Below are 18,304 nucleotides of genomic sequence, written 5' to 3' on the forward strand. Positions count from 1 at the left end.
TTGAAAGTACTTACCCTCAAGAAATACTATAAAAGTTTATACTTAGACATGTTTTTTTTTAAATACACGTGTATTTTACTTTCCTCGTATTCGAAATGAAAAGTAGAGTGTTTAACTCGGGTGAAAGGCACCATTTCAGTTTCAGACTATTGGCCAAACTACTTCGACAGGAATGTATGTCTTTCTCCCCTTGGTTAAACAATCTACTTTTGTATTTATTTCTAATAAGTACAGGTTAAACTAAAGGGGCCCACTGACTAGACTATCAGTCCGCCGGACGATATCGACCTGTCAGTTAGAACAAAAATTTGACAGTTCCGAACAACTGACAGACTGATATCGTCCGGCGGATACAAGTCATCGCACTGCAATTAGAGCAAGGAGACATTGATTAGTATTAGTTTAGTACCTACCTATAATCATAAAGTAGTAGTAGTATGTAGTCTGTGCTATAATATATGACAAGGAATTTAAGGAATAATACTCTCGGTTTTTCTTGTGCGTGAAGATCTTTAAGGCTCGCCTTTCGCCTTAAAGATAAAACACAGGCTATACACATTACACAGGTCAATTAGTTAACTACCAATACATAATATAGGTTAGGGGCCCAATCCCAAACACCAAACCTAATTCTGACTCTTTTTTGCCCTAAGAAAAAAACTGACGCTAAAATCACAATTGTTGCGATAATGCTAATTTTATTAATTATTAGGTCCACAAGATAGGTAGGTACACTAGGTACAGTCCAGCCAAGGTTATATGTAAGTACCTAAATACATGTTTTACCTTATCCCAATGATATAATATATATAATAGTGTTTAACAAGTGACTGTATTTGGGAGTGTTAATACCTTTCATATGATATCATTAGGTAAGTAAATAATAAAATAACATAATATCATTGCGAACTAACACGAAACTACGTGGTAAATAGTAACTACTTTCAGCAGTTTGATGATGAATAATGTACGATTGTGTGTCGGGTGGATGGTCGTGGCATGTAGAGCATAACAGCTAGTTGAGCTAGTGTTACACTACTAGTGTAATATGTAGGTTACGAATTTAAAAGGCATAATTACTTCAAGTCTATAGAAGACGTCGTTACGGCAGCTATAGTCCCAAGCAATCGGCAGCTAATATATACTGGAAACAGTAGAATAGACGCAGTACTCACTCAAAAAAACATATTTCGAAGATAATGACGATCGGTTTGCCGTTATCACTGTCACATTTCGCAAGAAAGAACGGGAAAGACCATGAGCGCAAAGTGTCAATTTTGTCGATTTTTATTTATTTTTAAAACTTTGCCTTACAATATCGAAATTCTAAAGCTGTCAAATTAGGAAACTATTTAAGTTAAGATTCTTTTTTGTTCTTTTTTTCAAAAAGTTGCCGAAAAAACCTCGCGTGATTTGTGCACAACTTTCACAAGCCCTTTCGAGTACCGAAAAAATGTGTCTCTATTACCATTGAGGTAATATGTCTCTACTCGACTCTATTTTTCCAGAAAATATGGTCTTTTGTAGGTTTGTTTCTATAAAATAACGCTGGCTATGCTTATATCGATTATGGTTTAATGGAGCAATTATCTATTTCTTATATATACCTACCTAATATAATAAATAAGGTATAGCCTGAATACTTTATTCAAGGATACCCAATGGGACAGCCTTTGATGTCATTAAAACATTTCAAATAGGTACTATGGATTTTGAAAAAGTAGGCCAGGCACCTAAATTATCTGTGATTCTATTCATGTATTGCATTTGCTTCATTTGCTTGGCCCCGAGGGCCTACCGCCAACATCGAAAATATCTGCCCCTATAATATCCCTCGCATATGCAAGAAGAATAGAGACAGGTCCTCTGGATTACCGGTTAATACGGACCCAACCTATGTCTATAACCACACTTCTTTGGTCCGATAAATTCCTCAACACAACAATCAGTAGCTCACGTGAGACAGAATCATGTCAGCCGTCTGCTTCTAAGGTTTCTCGGATTATTTTCGGTTGACATCATCACGCCGTTTGCGCTATGGAACCGGACCCTGTATTCCAATCGCTTCTAACTAACCAGTAAAACCAGTGTAGTCTGACCTCGAGAACCTTGACAATTTTGCGAGAACGGAGATCTAGTTTGACAGAAGCGAACGCTTACCCTATGCTCGTTCGCGTTCGGTAAATACTAAAGGTACACGTTTTGATCAATAAACTACTGAATATGCTAAATGCGAGACATGCCGTGCGCACTGCGTAGTGCATCTGGCTGGGCCAAGTCCTTTGGGAAAAGCATGTTTCGTAAACAAATGTGTGTGACGTTCATCACCAACTATTATGTATGAGAATTAATTAATTAACTAGTAAGGAACTGTAGAAGGCGAAATAATCAACAGTGAACTTAAACATCGTGTGTCATCATAAGCAGATAATGACACACCACACAACACACAAAGCGATCAAATTACAATATGGCAAGAACATAGCAAAACGCACTATGGCCACTAACAATAACCATTACAGTTTTTCTTCAAAAAAGACAAGGTTAACAATTATAATGATTTTAGGCTACAAACACAGACTATCTGATCTGATCTGAGGGGCGAATTTAATTTCTGAAAATCGATAGTATGAATGACCGGTTTGGCCGGAGGTTACCAAATTCGAATATTATATGTTATCGAGCTATCGCGTAGATACCATAAGTGTGTCAGTCTCAAGTAAAAGATACCATATTGTCGCTTACCATAAGGGTGAAATTTGCTTGCATCTCTATAGGAATAACCCTGACAGAGTCAGAGCGTCGTTGTGATACCTTTTACTTGAGAACGACACAAATATCTCCATTCGGTGGAAAATACACGTATTTGATAAAAAGATTATTGACAATGTAAACATTTGATACATTATCAACTAGGGATTACAACTTGCAAAATTTATCAGTAGGTACCACGAATTACATATTAGTGCTAGCGGTACGCCAAAAAAATGGAGAGGAGTTATGAGACGTCATGACCTCTCCTTTTTTTAGTTTTTTTTGGTGCTACGGAACAAATTGATTCAAATGGCCTGAAGATCAATCATACCGATTTTCATACTTCTAACACAATTTGCAGCATTTTACTGAATTTCGGGGTGTACCGCTAGGACTATATTTTAACGTAATGGCGCACGTAGGTTTTCCAATGTTTGTTTTATCGGTTAGACCACGCCGAACCTAATTGCTAGATATCACTCGAATAAGTACTTCAAATAGTCTACGAATCCAATCGAATTATAGGCCGGTGGAAATTATTTCCTATATGGTATGTTTACTAAAGCTTACCTAAGAAACATAATAAGCATCCGGAAGGCGTTATCGCTATTCTGTATGCATTTTATAGGACGGTACAGCAATACATGTTGGACCAACCTTGCCAACCTTGTCACCAAAGGGCCACAAAAATCGGTTGGCCTAAAGCAAAGGGGGTGCAAAAAAAAAGACTTAAATTTTTTTTAGTAGGTACAATAACATGTCTGTTCTGGCGCTCGCCGGCCGCTACCGCGGCACGCTCGCTTCGCTCGCTCTGTTTGAGCGCGATCATCGCGGTCAACCTAACACACTCCTCCTCGCTTCGCTCGTCGTCGCACCTATCTTGTCTCTGTTACTTAAATTTACTGTTCCAAATGATTGATTTTAATTTGTCAAGTAGTGGTTTCAACTTGCGGGTCAAATATCTCGGCCATTTTAGATTTTAGAGAAAAGTTTTTCCTACAAAACATGCTTATTTTAGCGTATTCTCTACGATAACACAATAAAAAATATGTGTCATAATAACATCACTATGATGAAAATTTTTCTAAGTGTCTGCACCCCCTTTGCTTTAGTCCAACCCAAAAATCGAAATACGAAGAAAGTAATTTCGAGTAAAAAGTACTTCTTAATCTTGATGTCACAATTATACTATGATACTAATCATTCGAGTCGAGAAACAATGAATTTGAAAGGATGAATCAAAAAAGTTGCTCTGCTCATTCATTCCGCTAAAACTCAGCTACTTGGCTTCTGGCGATAAAATTTCTACAAATACGTTATTAATACGTCTATTAGTGGGGACCTGGGGACTGATGAAAGCCGAGCAGATGAGACGACGCGGATACGGGCATTGTTAATGCAATTGTATTTATATGCGAACATTATTCTACGACTTGTATGTCGGTGCCACTTGACCACTAATTAACATGCATATGCCTTACTGCTGGGCTAGCACATGATTGGCGCGAGAGTATATGTCTCGCGACATAGACTACCCGTCCCCCTTTAATTCATACAGTTAGTAAAAGACGGGTAGTCTATCTCACGGCGAGATACTGTTACGTCAATCTTGTGCTCGGCCTACTGGTTGTAATATACATCAGTTTATGTCGCGGGTCGACTTATTGGAAGAGATTTAAGCAGTGGCGTAGCAAGAACTAATCTAGCCATGGGCGAAATCGCATCCTTTTCTTTCACTGTGTCCGAAAAGGCCTCGCACGAAGCTCCTAGGGGCGCGAGGCCGTGGCCGACGGCCCACTTCGCCCACGCTTAGCTACGCCACTGGATTTAAGAGAAGAAACAGAAAAGTCAGTCTTTCTTAAGAAGTATTTTACTGCATTTCATTCATGGAAACAACATAAATAGGCAGATAGAAATTAAAAATTCATTAAAAAGACAATAAATATAAGATTGTATAAGAAAAACATCTATTATTATTTACAAAAGCAAAATATAGTTAATCTCTATTAATACGCTTCGTATTTAAAATTAATATTGTGATCACAAAGAAAATAAAGCTAACACAGTAGAATAGCTTGCTTGAGCTGTGCATCGGCTTTACAGCAATACGAAACGTACGTATCACTTAAAGTTTATAGTCACTAAAAATAGCCAAATGTATTAATGAATCACCCGCAAATCCTAAGCTATATTAGTACTAGTTACATATAAAAATATTGCAATATTTACATAAAGGTACTAAAACATTCACGTCCATTAATGATATCGGAGCGTTATCAATCATTTTTCGGTTTATCGACAGATACTCTGTATCACGAAATAATTACATTGGTAAAGCCAACAAAATGAGAAATTCGCAACTCTATATTTATATGTTTATAGGTCCGGGGCTGTACGCGGAATGTGTAGAGGGGGACGAGGCCCCGTAGTCGGGGGTGGTGGGCGTGGACACGGGCGTGTTGTCCAAGGGCTTGGCGAGCACGGGCGCCACGTACTCCTGGAATCGCACGCTAGACTCTTCCTGCAGCGGCGCGGGCGGCGTACAGCTCGGGAACGGGCTTAGCAACAGGAACGTCCCGAACGCCACTATAGCTGCCATGATTAGGATTATAGTGCGCGCGTCCGTCAACCCCGTACGCAGCGCGGCCCACGCCGCCATGTTCATCAGTAACAACACCACCGACACGCGCACCAGCCGCACCGCCGTCGAGTGAATCCTCCCACCACCGACCCCACTCATATCGCTTGGCCCGTACGCGAAATACAAGTTATGCTTGTCTCCAATATGCTTGAACATGAAGTACACCAGCCCGAAAGGCGCAATCAGAGGACACGCTAAACTGTAAACCATCGTTATGGAGAAGATCGCGAGACTCCAAGCGTAGTGCACGCCGAACGGAAACTCGTACAAAATAGCTTTCTTTACGTAGCTCTTTTCAGCTTTCGATTTCGACTGCAGCAGATACCAGACGTAAAGGAAGAGTTCAGGAAATCGGATAAGTTCAAGCGCGGTACCGATGAATCCCGAAGTAATGACGTAGTTAACAAAAAATGCGCCCTTGTCAGGAAGGAAGACGCAGTCCCAGCGCATGGTGTCATTCTTGTGGTACACTAATGTCCACATCATTAGCGCTTCCGCACTAGCGAACCCGAGCGACGGCAGAATCAAAGTCATGAGAAGCAGGAACGTAACTGTCTTGGTCATGATGGAATAGTTTTGTTGGGACTTTGTCCAGTGGGACAGAAATCTATCAGAAAACGACACTATAGCGGGCATGACCGCTGCCATCGTCCAGAGCAACAGAGTAGGGAGGAACTCAAAAATCACACCTCCAATTTTACTTGTAGACTCAATCTTGAAATTGTTGAAAAGATTCACAATAATGGCTGGTGTGGTTAAGAAGAATAGGGCAATAAACAGTAAGACATTGACTACAACAGCTCTGAAATACCAGAAGCCAGGTTTAACACTCAAGTGTTCCCATATGATATCAGTGGGATTGGTAGCATGAGTCAATGCCCAACCTCGGTGAAGGCTAAAATGATTGATAACATGTTCCGCTAACTGGTACGAAGGCAAGGTTAAAAAGGCGATTCCTAATGGATCATTCAGCACTATAGCTCTGCATCTCTTGGCTTCATCTTTCAGTCTCTTTTCTTCATTGGTATAATACTCTAAGGCATCCACCTCTGGCCCACACCACTGAGGCTTCACAGTAATTCGTTTTCCAGTCTTTTTGAAGTAAGTGTCCGTGTATATGAGCGCCTCAGTAACCATTTCTCTCTTTTCTTGTACATCATTTAGCTGGTTAACTTTGTAAGCCATTCGTAAATCAACAATCTGAATGTGTGGGAAGTTGTGAGCAAAATAAGTTCGAATGGTTGACTCGTTTCTGTCGCTTTTGGATATATTCGAGATCATTATCGTTCCTGTCATGTTAGGGGAGGCAGGCTTGCGACCAGTACACCTCCTCATAATAAGTATAGATAAGGGCAGAAATAGGATGGATATAAGTGTGTGCATCCATAACCAGGCCGACTTACCATTCAGATTGGACAATGTGGTTCGACTGAAAGTACTGACGTCGACATTGAGGTTGGTGCCCTGGAAGTTGACGGGCAGGATGATTCCGATGGAGATGAGTGTGACGATGAACATGAGCGTGATGGCGTGACGCTGGAACGAGAGGTAGTGCACGGCGTCGGGGCCGCACTTGGCGAGCACCTGTTCGCGCGTGACGCGAAATATAGCCGGCAGCCACGTGAAGAAGCCCTGGTCGATGCTCAGCGACTCGGCGCTATGCCGCCTCTCAACCAGCGCGTCGCCGTCGCCACCGCGGTAGAACAGATTCGTCCACCGACTCTTCGAGCGCTGTACGAGCGCCATCCGCCCGTAGTTCCACGCCGTCCGCCGCAGCACGGAGAACAACATTATCAACAGAGTCCATGCTATCAAATTCAATATCAGAGTCTGAGGGATTCCGTTGTACGCGTTCGTTATGAACGGATTGTGCGTCTGGTTCACCAGCATACAGTTGTCTTCGGTACCATTTTCGTTCACTGCTAGAGTGTACCTGTTCGTGCCTAATCCTATGAAATTCATTTTGGATTTCGCAACACAATCGGTCAAGAACAAGAGAAAGTATTCACATAATGAGCTGATTTGCACTATAATTTTATGATCACTGCACCAACAAGTCACTTCCGAGTTCACAATATAGCCTGCAGTACCATCTGTGACTGCAGTTTTTTGTTATGTATGTGATTACAAAGCGATGACGTTATGTCGCGTAGCCGTAAGCAAGCACGGACGGAGCACAATACAACATACATTACAAAGCCAGATAGCCAATGACCAATGAGCGCAATGACGTTCATACTGTTCATAGATGAAAGTGCGTTTAGTTCGTTATTAATCTGTTGAAGACTATTATAATTGATTGGCATTAAGAAATCGATGCACAAATATAAATATTACATTATTAACAGTGGTTTGATAGTAAGTGTAAGTTTTATAGTGGATAAAATTATTATGTGATGGTTTTTACTATGTTTACACCAAAAAGAATTATTCAATTATTTAAAAACGTTTCGTTTCTTTGTTGTTGGCTGTTTACGTTAATTCCATTGCACATTAAAAGCTTTTCAGAAAAATATAGTGTGAAAGAGATACCACGATACAAAACCTTAGTGTACGATGAGACAGATGTATTGAATAATGAAATGTATGATATATTATATTATGATGAATTTCATACAAGTTCGGCCGTTCCAGTACTTTTTATATTTTGTGCAATTAATATTAATCATTGACCTAATTTATGTTTGAATATACTTAATAATGGAGGAGTTTGATTGGAATAATTATTTAGAAGCTAATAAAAGTATTGCAGTGCCAGAAGAATTGTTTTCTCATGTAAGTAAAGTTGCGATATTACTGTTTAATTCGATTTTTAGTTTGATATTGTTTTCTCATTTGTTACTCAATTTTACGTCCAGTATATCATAGATTTTATGTGTAATATAACTATGAACTGATTGTTAAAATTATTACAATCCTAATGAAATTATTATCAAGAATTACACAACTTAATAAATACTATTTATAAGGGCAAGACGGCGTAAGTAACTACTTCGTGGTTTCTATATTTACACATTGATCGCAAGGTTAAACTTTCTTAGTAAATTGTATACGTAAGATGTAAACTGAATTATGGTAGACTAATGTAAAAATATGTTACACATCTTTGGGATCTTTTTTCGTTTAAAAAAATGCAATTGATCACTTTATTTTTAAATTGAGATTGATGATTTCATTATATTCAGACATGTAGACAAAAATCTTATTACTTTTGGTAGGTATATTTTTAGTACATTTAAAACAAGCTATATGTACCTGAATCTATATTAATTAACCAAGTCTGGAAAAGGAAATACTTATCAATTCTTTAAATTTGTTTGCTATTTATCAACAAATTTAATTCTTTTCATTATTATGTTTTTAATTTACCAATTCTTTTAATAATGATGAATTATTTATGATTTATTTTACAACATTGGTAAATACAAAACAAAAAAATAAAATCAATATAATATTTTGTTTATTCTTTTAATTTTAGAAATATTTTTGTACACTCTTATTCTCTTTACAATAAACTTGTGCTAAGTTCATTTTGAACACCTCATCACTGAACTGTAAAAAATAAATAAAAAACATTGTGTGTTTCAACTCAGTTGGAACAAAGCTAAGAAAGGGTTGTGATGGAAAACTCTTACACTTTTCACGTACTGCTTTACACATCACATATGAGGAAATCATTTTCATGTTCATGGAACACTCGGTTGGAATAAAGTTAATAAAGGGTCATGATGGAAACTCGTGACGGAAAACTTACATTTTTTCGCCTAGCCCTCCATCCACCAAGTTCATACCGTGTGATAAGGAACTTTGTTCCATTAAAATGGAATTTCACTGTATGTAATAAATTAACCAACAATAAGAACAAAAAAAGCGAAGGCCATGAAATAAGTCCAATCCAACAAAGCGTCCTTAACAAAGACAGCTTTTTCACTCTTTCGAGAATGCTAGGGAGCAGAGTATCATCATAGCAAAAATCTGGTTCGAGATTTTGGATACTATTAAAAAATTAAATTGTCCAGGTTTTGGCTTTTTTTTTCTGTCACAATGGATGTAAAAAATGCGAAGTATATTAATCATTGACTTAAAACGTTGAAATAATGTACAGGTAATATTGTTGACTGGAAGTAGGAGAAATTTATAAAAATTCTACCAAGTATTTGATCACAGAATAACTAATAGTACTCTTCGATATCCAGGATTAGGAAGAGTAAACTGAAATTATTTGGAAATAATTATCATTTAATTCTTTATGTACATATATAATTACGTATAATTGAGAAAATATGGAGCCACATAAATAAAAGTATCAAATCATAAGAAGTCTTGGAGGGTTTAGTAATTAGTGTAAGGTTTGTTATACAATTTTGTCTTGCGAAATTCATGCCTGCAATGGTCATTTTATTCCCTATAATTCTTAATATATATTCTCATATTCTCATAGGCAAGTATGCACCTGGGCTAAAAACTAAGAAAGCAAGAGTGAGGGATAATTTGCATATTGAATTAACAACAATAAGGACAGACAGGCCAATTTCTCAATACAGTTTAAGTCTGGCCGGCTAACGAGAACCATTTTTTATATCTCGTCAGTGCCAAACAAGCATACGGTCTGCCTGATGGTTGGTGTTACATCCGCGTTACACATTTACATACACAAATAATAAATTTCCAGGTTGAAGCAAGTCTTTATAATGGCATCAAGCTGGGCATGCTACTTGAAGTGTGCCACAAGAACAACCCAGATATCTACTGGATAGCCGAAATCACTATGGTGTGTGGACACCTTTTAAGGATCAAGTTTATAGGTAAGAGAAAAGAAAATCCAACCAAACAAGATTTCAATGGACCATGCTAAGTTTTCATGCCAAGTGCTATGTTAAGTGTCAGATTGTCACTACGTAGTCAACTAAGTCAAGTCAGTGCAAACTTAGCGTGGTCGGAGTCTACGAACGTATAGGGTACGCACTGCAGGCGATGAATGCACGCAAAGAGCCAGGGGCGTGAGCTTCGCGGGATATTAAGAGAGACCCCACACTAGCGTCTTTTGAGCGTCGGCATCGAGTTAAATAGCTGGTTAGCTGAGCGCTATGGAAAGTGGTGTTGCTGCCCAGTTACGTTAGGGTTGCCAGACGTCCCCGTACACTGGGACATGTCTCTGTTTGAAGCTTGGTGTCCCGGTGATACAGACTCAGGACAGGAAACTCTCCGCGCGAGCTCGGATTTATACCTACGAATCGGCTCCCGTTCACGGTAGAAAAGCAAGCCAGTTGGTTGCCACGCCCGCACGTCACCGCGCGCCGCACTTGCAATTTTTACGATAGTTACATTACAAGCAGGTACTTACTATTGAATTTCTTTCATTAAACATGTAGTGTTTATTACGACAAATTTATAGTTACAAAGTAAAACAGTTGTAAATGAATGAATGAATGACTAAAATACATAATTTAAGATTTAGATTTCATTTTATTTCACTCCGCTGTTAGAAATGATTGATTCTGTGATTGATCTAATGATTCTCATGATAAATACCTATTGGTGTTTATCATTTCTAAGCGTCGGCAACCCTAGCGTTGTGCCGGTGCGCGTGCGCGCGGTGCGGAGAGCGGCCCGCCGAAAGTCACTCCATTGTATTTTTGTGTAGGTATCAAAACGGTAGGTATTTGCGTTTTCTTTGAGAGATAAGTATCTGTTCGTAAGAACTATTATATAATCTGTGCTCAGGAGCAAAATTTGTACCGTCTGTGTCTAGTCAACTCTATGGCAGCTGCTCGACGCACCCTTGGCGCAAGAGCGCAGCGACGCCATTTTCCATAGCGCTGACTATACGCCGACGCTCAAAAGGCGTTATTGTGGGGTGGCCCTAAAACTTCAAAGTATAGGTACCTACAAAGACAATTTTCTTTCAAAGGAATCTCATCCAATCTTTTCTTTTCATCTACAGGCGCTGACACAGACTTCTGGTGCGACATATCCAAGACCAAAGTTCACCCTCTAGGCTGGTGTGGGAAGTATGACGAGCTCATCGAGCCTCCGGACGAAATCAACGAAAAATACGGAGATACAATCATTGATATAATGAAGAACGCGCTTCTAAACGGACAGTCTGTGTGTATAGAGGCTTTGAATAACAAGGGACTGTCGCCTATTGATAGGATCAAGACTGGAATGAAGGTGGAGGTTCAGAATATTATTGATCCATATAGATACTGGAGTGGTACGGTAAGTTTAAGTTCCAAGAGTTGTACCTAAATATATTTTTAAGGTCCTACATATTAATACCTTTGAAGCGCTGGTGGCCTAGCAGTAAGAGCGTGCGACTTGCAATCCGGAGGTCGCGGGTTCAAACCCCGGCACGAATGAGTTTTTCGGAACTTATCTACAAAATATCATTTGATATTTACCAGTCGCCTTTCGGTAAAGGAAAACATCGTGAGGAAATCAGCAGCACAAGCTTTAGTGCTCAGATCGCCAAAAACGCTTATTTAAGTGTTATGGTGTACGCTAGTCTTTATCTTCTAGCAAAAAGGCTTAAAAAGGTTTTATTTCCGACGGAGCAACAACATTCCAACAGTAATTTTCTAAACCAACTTGAAGCTTTACTGGCTATGTAACAAGTGCTCTTGGGGAACTTAACGATGGTTTCACTCAAGGTGGTGAAAATGGGAACTAAATGGGCCCTAATTTTCGTCCTATTTGCCAACAAATCTGTCAGAGTCAACTGTGACAACATGTGTCCCTTTACTACCTAATCTACAATTTCGATCTTTTCTATTGGTATACGTTGTTTAAAGATTTTGCCTTATGGTTTTAGGTGAGCGAAAACGTAGGCGGGAGGCTTTTGGTGCGCTACGACGGCGCCGACGACGACCTCGCGCCGCTGTGGATCTTCTGCTCCAACCCGCGGCTCAGCCCCTTCGGATACGTCACCAACAAGGTGGGTGTGAATTTCTTCGTAGCACGATGTGGAGTGAGTGTTCTGTGTGCGAGCGGTTCACGAAGAGCGTGCGGAGCATTCGCCATTTTCTGATCGCACCTCTACTGAATAAGAAGCCATATACGCATAATCCTGATACATTGGACACACGTATGTCATAGATTCAGCAAGCCAACCTTAAGTACTTACGCTTTTTTAACACCTATATGGTTTGCAGGAAACTAAAGCTGCGCAAACAGGAAAAAATAAAAGCTCCATATACGCGTTGTCTGTGATATTATGTTTATTATACCTAGACTGGTCAATCATCACTACCAAAAGGTCTGAAATCGAAATAAAATATTGTAGGCAAGAAAGTTTGACCTTAGAATGGCCTTCATATTTTTTTTGCATTTGCCACCTATTTTTAGTGACGAAAACATTGCAATTGAAATTTCCCATTTTTTTTCAGGGGTCGCCATGGCAATTTAAATATCCAGGCAAGGTGAACAAGTTCTCGTGCAAGAACAAGCTGAGCACACAGTTGAGGCAGAGTGCTGAAGAGTCCATCAAGGAACCGACGCCACCTGACCTATTCCAGGTAGGCTAGATTCCATTGTTCCATTCTTAACAAACATCCTGCGACACGCATCCTCGCATGTCTGGTCGAATCGTAGCCTAAGTACCAGTCATTGTCACCTATATTTGCGGGAAAGTCGCAACTACTGCTTTTATAATAAGGTGGATAGTGCCATGGTGGGGTGCTGACAATAGTGACCATAGGGTTATTTTTTCCTACTACAATAGAATTTAAAATAGCTATAACGAGTATGACCAAAAACGCATCAGCTCCCTAGATCAAAATATACTCTGATGCTTACAAAAAATAAAAAAATATTGAAATCGTTTTAACTCTTCCAAGACGTTTTACAAAATGGAAAGTTTTCCCAAAACTTAAGCTCAGTTTTCCAAATACCGGTTTCGGTTGATTTATTTTAACTTAAATCTGAGTGCAAAGAATGAAAATTTATATGTGTGTATGTGGTGGATAAATATTAGGTGAAATTTTTGTTTCTTTTCATATTGTCTAAAAATTATATTCAAGCCGTCTCTATGGATTATTTGAACTTTATTACGTCTAAATAGAGTTTAAATTCGCTTAAGATAAATGTTAAATATAATTTACCACTTTTTGCAGCCAAACCCAAGCATGGAATCCCACAACTTCGTAAGCGGCATGAAGGTCGAAGCGTTAGACCCTCACGACATGAAAACTATTCGGCCAGCCACTGTACTCAAGGTCTTCAACAATTTCCACTTTCTTGTCGTCATCGACGACAACACAGACGACTATGAAGACACCAAAACTGCCTGGCTCTGCGATTCCATGCAACCATACATCTATCCAATAGGCTGGGCCAAGAAAAACAACTTCAACTTCAAACCACCCAAAGTTTGGAAGGAAGGACCGTTCGACTGGGATGAATACCTCTCAATGACCTCCTCAGTCCCCGCCCCCGAATACTGCTTCGGCACAAAACAACCCTTAAAAGGAATGGAACTAAACATGAAATTAGAAGCCGTAAATCCACTAAATCATGAAGAAATCCACGTCGCTACTGTAGACGCTATTATAGAGCATATGGTGTGCGTAGAGTTAATCCCTATACAGGAGAAATTCTGGTACGCGCAGAACAGTGATTTGCTATACCCCGTAGGATGGTGCGATAGTAACAACTATGAGTTACATATCCCTGATATAAACGCTGTTAAAGAGCCTCCTAAACCTGTTGAAGAAGTCAAGTCTAAAGAGGATCTCAAGAAATCCACAGATGAGTGGTGCGAGAGAATTTTCTTCAACTACAAATGTTATGCCGGTCCAACAATTAGTAGAAACAAGTTGTCACAGCTCCCAAAACACGTTGGGCCTGGGCCGTTGTCTTTAGTGTTGAAAGAGGTGCTCAATAAGATGATATCGGCGTCGTATAAACCCGCTAAACTGCTCAAAGATTGGGAGACTGAGGGCCCGCCGGAAGATGGGATGAGGCTTGAGATGCTAAGAGCCAAGTAAGTAAATATTAAATTTTATAGAAATTAATGTTGTCAACTTAAGTTTTAATAAATTAGTAATTGTGTTCAAAGAGCTATTGCTAGTCAAGTCTCAAGTTGAGTTCACTCTACAGTTAATCTTCCTATTAATACTAGTAGCCATCACTGAAATTACTAATGCCATATCAACGTCGTTTTTACCTCGAATAACTATGAAAATTTGAAGGCCTATATTATCTTGATAACGATGGATTCAACATTAAAAAAAAACTGAATTTGTTTCCAGGCTGAAGTCGAGCACATACCACGCATACGTGCCCATCGCGACGACCACGGCGCAAGTCCCCGCCTTCTGCCGCGACGTGTGCGGCAAGATGCAGGCGTGCCCCTGCCTCTTCGGGCCCACCCCGTACCCCGACCAGTGCCCACAGAACTGCCAGCAAGTCGACAAGTCCACATTCCGTATGTATCTCACTCATCATACAGAACTATGTTACTAATGTTCATTTCAACCCCGACTCAACAAAGGAATGAGAGTAGGCAAGAATAAGAGGAGATATTCAAACGAGTTGTTGGGGCACAGTTTCATTGGTTGATAACCCGGTCGAAATACAGCATGCGGTGATTCCCTGCAGACGGTATAAATAACGACTAGTGAAACTCATAATCGTAAGCGTTATGGTGATCTCCTGCACTTCGCATGCGGGTCCTATCGACCATGAAACTGAGGCTTAACCTTTTGGACGCCAATGACGGATATATCGGCACCGCAGGTCCAACGCCAAAGACCGATTAATCGGTCAAAGACCACAGAGCAACATAGACCTACGTGCATGTGCATTAAGTTCAATTTCAGTTTTGACTGACACTGAGTTTTGTGTTTGACACGGCGTCGAAAAGGTTAAATCAACTTAATTTTTTTTTAGATAACATTACCGAGCGCCGGGGCAGACCCAAGGGCAGTCTAAACGGAAGGAAGAAGAAGAAAAAGCCTGCCCCTGAAAAGAAGGAGAAGGAGCAACAACCTCGAGAAACCGAGAGCAATAAGGACGGAGAATCGGTCGAAGACGAACACAGCGCGGGCTCCACGCCGCCCTCCGAATCGGGAACTAGACCGACCTCGCCCGACAGCGACTACAAGCGCACCCAGAGAAGAAAACGAGAACCCAAGAACAGTTACCCCAAACTTGAAATGAAAACAAGAGGTGCGAAGCTCCCGAACTTCGCTCAACAGATGAAGGAATCTCACTGGAACAAAAAAGACGTGGAGACAATCTATAGCAGCAGCGCCAACAAGAAGCAACGAGACAGCGACTCGGAGAACGAAAGCAACGACACCAGCTCTAATTCCCGAGATGCCAAAAACATATCGGACGTATCCGATTCGGAGGAACCGGAGCTTAAGAAACTGAAGTTCACGACGTATGATCCTTTGCCGTCTGATAATAAGATGTTCGAGAAAGACACTGCAGCATCTTGGATCAAAGGGAAATTAAAGTTGTCGCCGAACCCATTGGACTGGAGCGTCGACGATGTATACGCTTACTTAAGCAGTACTGACGACTGCAAAGTTTTAGCTGACAAAATGAGAGACGAAGAAATAGACGGAGAGGCTTTTGTTATGCTTGACCTGACTACCATCAGGGAGCTGTTACATATGAAAAAGGAGTTCGCCGTGCTGCTCTGCAAGCACATCACCAAGATCAAGTGGTATTATTTGGACAATTACGATGATAATAGCGAATCGTGATAATCTTAACATTATTTACAATGTCTAGTCCTCAATAAAGTAATGAATTGTTGCAGGAGCTTTATTAATGAAATTAATAACCCAAGTTAGTAGCTTTACGTAGTTTCTTGCACAAGTAGCTGCAGAGGCATCCTAGGAAAGATTTCTCGCTCCTACTTGATTCGCGATGGATTTCGTCGTCGGAGTGAATGTTTTTTTTAGCAAAGGAGATTTTGACAGGTATCTCACGATCCGCGAACTCAGGGCCATCTTTAAGCGTCTCCAACATGGCCAACTCCATCTTTTTAGCAGTGAGCATCTTGAAATCATCCGCTGAAGCTACGAGCTTACTCACGCCTTGATTATATGAGTTACATCGCTCCATGATTTGAATTTCAGACAAATTACTGTTGTTATTGTTCATCTTGATTTTGAGGTATGGGTTCTTGGACATTAAATAGATGTTCAGTGTTTCAGCGGTGTTCACTTTGTACTTCAAATCTTGTTTATTTTCACTGCCTTTCTCGTCACTTGCTGACTCCATTGAATTGTAGTTTTCGTTTTTAAACGCTTCCATTACTGATGGTATATCTTCTAGCTTTGAAATGCTGTCAGAATTCTCAGATACTTTATCTTTAACCTGAAATTCTGCATTTAAATCAGAAGATTCAGATGACATTATATGACGAATTATGTCTTTTATAAAATCTTCCATTTCCTCCACACATTCCCCTTGTTCCTTGCTCAATATATCGTGGAATTTCTTCTTGTACAAGTCGAAGTCATGCATATTTTCATAGAATTTGCTAAAAATCTCTTCGACAGTAACTTTGAAGAATTTAATACCCGAATCTAGTGTGTTCGTCGAGGAGTCCGTTTGCAATTCCTCGGACATGTTTCTTTCAATGTTGTTAAGATATGATTCGGTGAGGGATATCCTTTCCGCCCTCGAGTCCGTTGAGGTTTCACTAGTTAGCGTATCTTTAACCGGCACAGTATCGTAATCGTACCTCTTGTAGTACTCCCCTGACCCGCTGTACGAAGATGATGTAGATATCTCCTGCTTAGAAGGATACTGAATGACTTTAGCAACTGTAGGTTCACTCGATTCACTGCCGAAATTTTTACATGAGTTTACCTGTTTAGTATGTTTATTGGCTTGAGAGTATTTGTAGGGTTTCTTCGTCAAAATCTCTCGGGAATCTGAAATGAGATAGCAGATAAACAATTATTCGAATACTATGGTTACAAGTTACAAGATACGGCCAAGATTTGATTTACGATATGCAACCAAAAAATTCCGTGCCGTAAAATTCATGGGGCTTACGCGTTAGGTCGCGAGATTCACGCTCCGCTTCTATGATTTGTTGTCAAAACAACAACAACTCATGCCAAAAAATACTGGTTCTCTGTGCCGGTTCTATTAGGTAGTAAAGTAGTAATAATAGTTCAATGTGTAAATTATGTAAAAATGGACTAGACTTACTCATAGTGTAGAAACTAATTAGTGCGCGTGGTACAGCGTCAGGGATTGAGCCTATTTACGTGGAGAAATAGAACCAAATAAAATAAACTACCTATAGAAAGAAATATGGTTTCACAATATACTAAGATTTGAATAGTAAATGTTTGCTATAATTTTGAATAATTTGAAAAGGAACCACTTTAGATTCACATAAATATTATTACGATCAACATTGAGGTTTTCTCAAGAAATTTTAAAAGAATACTTCTGACAAAAATGTCAGAATATAGAATCGTAGTATCTCTTATTAGTCTGTGACGTAGTGATTATATGCCTGCCATTCATTATATGCTCTTTTATTGTATTAGGCGGGAAATACACATGCCTATAAAACGGAACAGTAGCAGGCATATAACTTGCGTATAACGGCATGTAGAAGTAATAACGGACACACAGTGAATACATTTTCAAGTTAAACTTGCATTTCTAAGATGTTGACTGAAACGTATATTTGATTATATCCTCCAAGTGTAGGATACTTGACTAATCTCAATAAGGGTTCTCAATCTCAATACTTAGTAAAGTCAGATGGTACCTACCTACTGATCGTAAAAGTATTCGTACAAACACAAACAGGTACTAGACCTGCGCTAATTATTGGAATTAAATTGCTGAGCATATCCCATGCTTCTCTAAAATCCAAGATAACGCTAGCATTGCTAGGAAGGCAACAGGTTCATAAAAGGACGT

At 39.7% G+C, this 18,304-nt stretch overlaps 3 protein-coding genes across 3 annotated transcripts; 1 reads left to right on the forward strand and 2 right to left on the reverse strand.

The window, feature by feature from the left end:
- Positions 1 to 4,608: 4,608 nt before the first annotated feature.
- On the reverse strand, positions 4,609 to 7,521 carry LOC134755611 (CSC1-like protein 2). The gene has a single exon (XM_063692101.1). It carries the CDS (start codon positions 7,355 to 7,357, stop codon positions 5,123 to 5,125), a length of 2,235 nt encoding a protein of 744 aa, XP_063548171.1. The 5' UTR covers positions 7,358 to 7,521; the 3' UTR covers positions 4,609 to 5,122.
- A 461-nt stretch (positions 7,522 to 7,982) lies between these two features.
- LOC134755612 (scm-like with four MBT domains protein 1) lies at positions 7,983 to 16,165 on the forward strand. Its single transcript, XM_063692102.1, has 8 exons — positions 7,983 to 8,170; positions 10,068 to 10,200; positions 11,340 to 11,617; positions 12,210 to 12,332; positions 12,784 to 12,912; positions 13,510 to 14,378; positions 14,647 to 14,822; positions 15,287 to 16,165. The coding sequence occupies exons 1-8, from the start codon at positions 8,096 to 8,098 to the stop codon at positions 16,108 to 16,110; spliced, it is 2,607 nt and encodes an 868-aa protein (XP_063548172.1). The 5' UTR covers positions 7,983 to 8,095; the 3' UTR covers positions 16,111 to 16,165.
- On the reverse strand, positions 16,158 to 17,314 carry LOC134756195 (uncharacterized; the record flags this gene model as incomplete). Its single annotated transcript, XM_063693023.1, has 1 exon — positions 16,158 to 17,314. A coding segment is annotated over one exon (1,131 nt), but the record flags the coding sequence as incomplete, so codon positions are not given.
- Positions 17,315 to 18,304: the final 990 nt, after the last annotated feature.

Source organism: Cydia strobilella, chromosome 3 (assembly GCF_947568885.1).
Source record: "Cydia strobilella chromosome 3, ilCydStro3.1, whole genome shotgun sequence".
Classification (NCBI taxonomy): domain Eukaryota; kingdom Metazoa; phylum Arthropoda; class Insecta; order Lepidoptera; family Tortricidae; genus Cydia; species Cydia strobilella.